The 5,666-nt window shown below is 43.9% G+C and overlaps 1 protein-coding gene across 1 annotated transcript in view; it reads right to left on the bottom strand.

Annotated features, from left to right (window-relative positions):
- The window catches only part of LOC129842068 (multiple PDZ domain protein-like), a 103,647-nt gene continuing 97,981 nt past the window's right edge, over positions 1-5,666 (bottom strand). The window contains exons 36-38 of the mRNA XM_055910459.1: positions 5,282-5,385; positions 4,263-4,386; positions 1-2,087 (exon numbers count right to left, since the gene is read on the bottom strand). Coding sequence (XP_055766434.1) covers positions 1,941-2,087; positions 4,263-4,386; positions 5,282-5,385 — 375 coding nt within the window. The 3' untranslated portion in view covers positions 1-1,940. The remainder of the gene's footprint in view (positions 2,088-4,262; positions 4,387-5,281; positions 5,386-5,666) is intronic.

Raw genomic sequence — 5,666 nt, 5'->3', positions numbered from 1 at the left:
AAACATAAATACATTTGCACAATGAACAATTGTTGTCACAAATACATCCTTACAGTTGTCGGTTAGCTAGCTAGAGGATGTTTCGCTATATATTAGCACAAACATGAAATGAGTCAAAACACCTCAAAACAAGACATGGTATCAACAACAAGATAGAACGAGCTGAAACGAGCTACCTACGATTCACCACGTGGCGGCTTCTTGTCATTGTTGCTAGCTATCGGACCGTTCAGAGTCATATCACCACGTGGAGGCTTCTTGTCCTTGTTGCTAGCTATCGGACCGTTCAGAGTCATATCCCCACGGGAGGCTTCTTGTCATTGTTGCTAGCTATCGGACCGTTCAGAGTCATATCACCACGTGGCGGCTTCTTGTCATTGTTCCTAGCTATCGGACCGTTCAGAACCACATCACCACGTGGAGGCTTCTTGTCCTTGTTGCTAGCTATCGGACCGTTCAGAATCACATCACCACGTGGAGGCTTCTTGTCATTGTTGCTAGCTATCGGACCGTTCAGAATCATCACATCTGCCTCATCGATGCACGCGCACCGTTTTTCCTGACGTTGTCATCCAGCCCGTATATACTATTAGTAATAGCAGTAGCTATAGTAAGCTGGCGGTATATCAGTAAACTACAATACATTAAGAATTCAGTATTAGCAGCCGAAGCGGCTTAAAATACCAATATTCTATCTATATGTAGAAAACTTATGTCGTAAAACTTTAATAGTTTCTTTCTACATTACATTCACCATATGAAATAATAAAACAAAAGTACAGGTTAGTTACGCCTTCCTACAGGCAACATATAAAACAGAATAAATAAATGGTTAAATAGCAGTCACATTAATATATTCATGAACATGACAGAAGTATAAAGTTACATAATGAAATAAGCCGTATCATATTGTTAAGGTAGCAACTAACGCACAGAGAGAGAGAGAGAGAAAAGGCTCAGATTTTGAATTTGAATGTAAATTCTACACCTAACTGCCAATATAAAAGACTGGCGAAGAGTCTTGGCATCTATTGCCACACTTGTTCTTGCATCGTTAGAGTGTGTTAGTTAGTTCTGTGAGTCGTCAGTAGTCTGCTATGATGAGGTCCGTTTAGAAGGAGACAGTGATGTCAGTAGTCTGCTATGATGAGGTCCGTTTAGAAGGAGACAGTGATGTCAGTAGTCTGCTATGATGAGGTCCATTTAGAAGGAGCCAGTGATGTCAGTAGTCTGCTATGATGAGGTCCGTTTAGAAGGAGCCAGTGATGTCAGTAGTCTGCTATGATGAGGTCCATTTAGAAGGAGCCAGTGATGTCAGTAGTCTGCTATGATGAGGTCCGTTTAGAAGGAGACAGTGATGTCAGTAGTCTGCTATGATGAGGTCCATTTAGAAGGAGCCAGTGATGTCAGTAGTCTGCTATGATGAGGTCCATTTAGAAGGAGACAGTGATGTCAGTAGTCTGCTATGATGAGGTCCATTTAGAAGGAGACAGTGATGTCAGTAGTCTGCTATGATGAGGTCCGTTTTGAAGGAGCCAGTGATGTCAGTAGTCTGCTATGATGAGGTCCGTTTAGAAGGAGACAGTGATGTTAGTAGTCAGTAGTCTGCTATGATGAGGTCCATGTTGATGTACATAGACACATAGAAAGGCATTACAGGGTTCATCGTTTTGTTACAATGAGAACCAGTTACATCTAGGAAGACAGAGAAGACATTCTTCTGTGAGACTCTTCACCTCATTCTAGAGATAAACAGGGTCCTATTCATTACTGCACACCGTAGCAAAACGTTTCGCAACAGAACACATACATTAATGTTTCTTATTGAAAAAGTTCAGACAGTCCCTCCCTGTTTCGTCTGTTTCCTGACGAACACAACCCGGATGTAGTCTGCTGATGACATCATCAAAGGGCGACAGACGGTTGTGCGAGGACTACACTCAGGAGAGTACGGTGAGGACTACAGTTCCCTTGATCATCTTCAGTATGGCGACGGCGCCGGCGTGGGTGACCCCCTCCAGACTGTGACCGTTCACGGCGATGATCTGATCCCCACGCTGCAGCCTGCCATCCTCAATCGCTGCTCCCTGGAGAGACAGAGAGATAAATGTAGAGGGAGAGACAGAGAGACACTGCATCAATCACCATGGCATCAATCACCATGGCATCAAACACAGCTGCATTGGTTGAGTTTCTACTTGTGTTGCAAGACAATCGAGTAACTTTTGATAGTTGTAAGACACAAGGAATTTACAGTAGAATGACAGGTACATTGAATTGACATTGAGGACTAAAATAATGTGTTACCCTGTGTTACCGTTCTAAATGAAATAGAGGCCTGTGTTACCTTTCTAAATGAAATAGAGGCCTGTGTTACCTTTCTAAATAAAATAGAGGTCTGTGTTACCGTTCTAAATGAAATAGAGGCCTGTGTTACCTTTCTAAATGAAATAGAGGTCTGTGTTACCGTTCTAAATGAAATAGAGGCCTGTGTTACCGTTCTAAATGAAATAGAGGCCTGTGTTACCTTTCTAAATGAAATAGAGGCCTGTGTTACCGTTCTAAATGAAATAGAGGTCTGTGTTACCGTTCTAAATGAAATAGAGGCCTGTGTTACCGTTCTAAATGAAATAGAGGTCTGTTTTACCGTTCTAAATGAAATAGAGGCCTGTGTTACCGTTCTAAATGAAATAGAGGCCTGTGTTACCGTTCTAAATGAAATAGAGGCCTGTGTTACCGTTCTAAATGAAATAGAGGCCTGTGTTACCTTTCTAAATGAAATAGAGGCCTGTGTTACCGTTCTAAATGAAATAGAGGTCTGTGTTACCGTTCTAAATGAAATAGAGGCCTGTGTTACCGTTCTAAATGAAATAGAGGTCTGTTTTACCGTTCTAAATGAAATAGAGGCCTGTGTTACCGTTCTAAATGAAATAGAGGCCTGTGTTACCGTTCTAAATGAAATAGAGGCCTGTGTTACCGTTCTAAATGAAATAGAGGCCTGTGTTACCTTTCTAAATGAAATAGAGGCCTGTGTTACCTTTCTAAATGAAATAGAGGTCTGTGTTACAGTTCTAAATGAAATAGAGGCCTGTGTTACCGTTCTAAATGAAATAGAGGCCTGTGTTACCTTTCTAAATGAAATAGAGGCCTGTGTTACCTTTCTAAATGAAATAGAGGCCTGTGTTACAGTTCTACATGAAATAGAGGTCTGTGTTACTGTTCTAAATGAAATAGAGGCCTGTGTTATCGTTCTACATGAAAAAGAGGTCTGTGTTACTGTTCTAAATGAAATAGAGGCCTATGTTACCTTTCTAAATGAAATAGAGGTCTGTGTTACCGTTCTAAATAAAATAGAGGCCTGTGTTACCTTTCTAAATGAAATAGAGGCCTGTGTTACCTTTCTAAATGAAATAGAGGCCTGTGTTACCATTCTAAATGAAATTGAGGCCTGTATTACTGTTCTAAATGAAATAGAGGTCTGTGTTACCGTTCTAAATGAAATAGAGGTCTATGTTACCTTTCTAAATGAAATAGAGGTCCGTGTTACCGTTCTAAATGAAATAGAGGCCTGTGTTACCGTTCTACATGAAATAGAGGCCTGTGTTACCTTTCTAAATGAAATAGAGGCCTGTGTTACCTTTCTAAATGAAATAGAGGCCTGTGTTACCTTTCTAAATGAAATAGAGGCCTGTGTTACCGTTCTAAATGAAAGAGAGGCCTGTGTTACCGTTTTAAATGAAATAGAGGCCTGTGTTACCTTTCTAAATGAAATAGAGGCCTATGTTACCTTTCTAAATGAAATAGAGGTCTGTGTTACCGTTCTAAATAAAATAGAGGCCTGTGTTACCTTTCTAAATGAAATAGAGGCCTGTGTTACCTTTCTAAATGAAATAGAGGCCTGTGTTACCATTCTAAATGAAATTGAGGCCTGTATTACCGTTCTAAATGAAATAGAGGTCTGTGTTACCGTTCTAAATGAAATAGAGGTCTGTGTTACCTTTCTAAATGAAATAGAGGTCCGTGTTACCGTTCTAAATGAAATAGAGGCCTGTGTTACCGTTCTACATGAAATAGAGGCCTGTGTTACCTTTCTAAATGAAATAGAGGCCTGTGTTACCTTTCTAAATGAAATAGAGGCCTGTGTTACCTTTCTAAATGAAATAGAGGCCTGTGTTACCGTTCTAAATGAAAGAGAGGCCTGTGTTACCGTTTTAAATGAAATAGAGGCCTGTGTTACCTTTCTAAATGAAATAGACAGTTACCTTTCCGAAGACGGTTTTGACGTAGATGGGCAGGTCTCCGTGGGGACTGCTGAACCCTCCTACTATGCTGAAGCCTAGACCCAGAGTTCCTCTGTCCAGACTGATGGTTCTATAAAACTGGGGACTGTAGGAGATATAAAACAACAACATGTAAGATTTGCAGTTCTCTATCTGATATGAAGGGTGTGGTAACTCTCATACCAAACTTTTGCATTTGTGAAAAGTTTTAAACAAACTGTCTGCATTAACCCTCATTGACCCCATTTTAATAAATGTTAAAATATTACTATACGGTGGCCCTGAGGGGCAAAATAGTTGAGAATCTATGTGTTATAGAGCTAAACATGTATAAACAGCAGTACATTCCCACCTCATGTTGTTGTGAAGGGTAGCTGATCTTGTGGAGGGGATACCTACATCCCCCTCTCCCTCTCCTCAGCCTCCTCTACCTGCTCTCCCTCTTCCTGTCCTCAGCCTCCTCCCCCTCTCACTGTCCTCAGCCTCCTCCCTCCCCCTCTCCCTGTCCTCAGCCTTCCCCATCTTCCTGTCCTCAGCCTCCTCTCCCTCTCCCTGTCCTCAGCCTTCCCCCTCTCCCTGTCCTCAGCCTTCCCCCTCTCCCTGTCCTCAGCCTTCCCCCTCTCCCTGTCCTCAGCCTCCTCTCCCTCTCCCTGTCCTCAGCCTTCCCCCTCTCCCTGTCCTCAGCCTTCCCCCTCTCCCTGTCCTCAGCCTCCTCTCCCTCTCCCTGTCCTCAGCCTTCCCCCTCTCCCTGTCCTCAGCCTTCCCCCTCTCCCTGTCCTCAGCCTCCTCTCCCTCGCCCTGTCCTCAGCCTTCCCCATCTCCCTGTCCTCAGCCTCCTCCCCCTCCCCTCAGCCTTCCCCCTCTCCCTGACCTCAGCCTTCCCCCTCTCCCTGTCCTCAGCCTTCCCCCTCTTCCTGTCCTCAGCCTCCTGTCCCTCTCTCTGTCCTGAGCCTCCTCTACCTTCTCCCACTTTATAACATGCGATAGCAGCAGAGTCCTACCTCATGTTGTTGTGCAGGGTAGCTGGTCCTGTGGAGGGGAGACCTACATCCCCCTGAGCCTGTCCTCCTCCACAGCCCTCAGCCACCGACCCTGTAGTCAGCACCTGGAGAACAACGAGATGTTATTAATCCATATTGAAACGGTGTCTTCTGCTGTACCCAACCCCTCTGATACACACATATAGACACTGGGTTGGAGAGAGACTGGAGCAGTGGACAGCTAGACATTGGGTTGGAGAGAGACTGGAGCAGTGGACAGCTAGACATTGGGTTGGAGAGAGACTGGAGCAGTGGACAGCTAGACATTGGGTTGGAGAGAGACTGGAGCAGTGGACAGGTAGACATTGGGTTGGAGAGGGACTGGAGCAGTGGACAGCTAGACATT

This window comes from Salvelinus fontinalis, unplaced genomic scaffold, assembly GCF_029448725.1.
Source record: "Salvelinus fontinalis isolate EN_2023a unplaced genomic scaffold, ASM2944872v1 scaffold_0010, whole genome shotgun sequence".
Taxonomy (NCBI): Eukaryota; Metazoa; Chordata; class Actinopteri; order Salmoniformes; family Salmonidae; genus Salvelinus; species Salvelinus fontinalis.
This window is presented reverse-complemented; position numbering and strand designations above follow the sequence as displayed.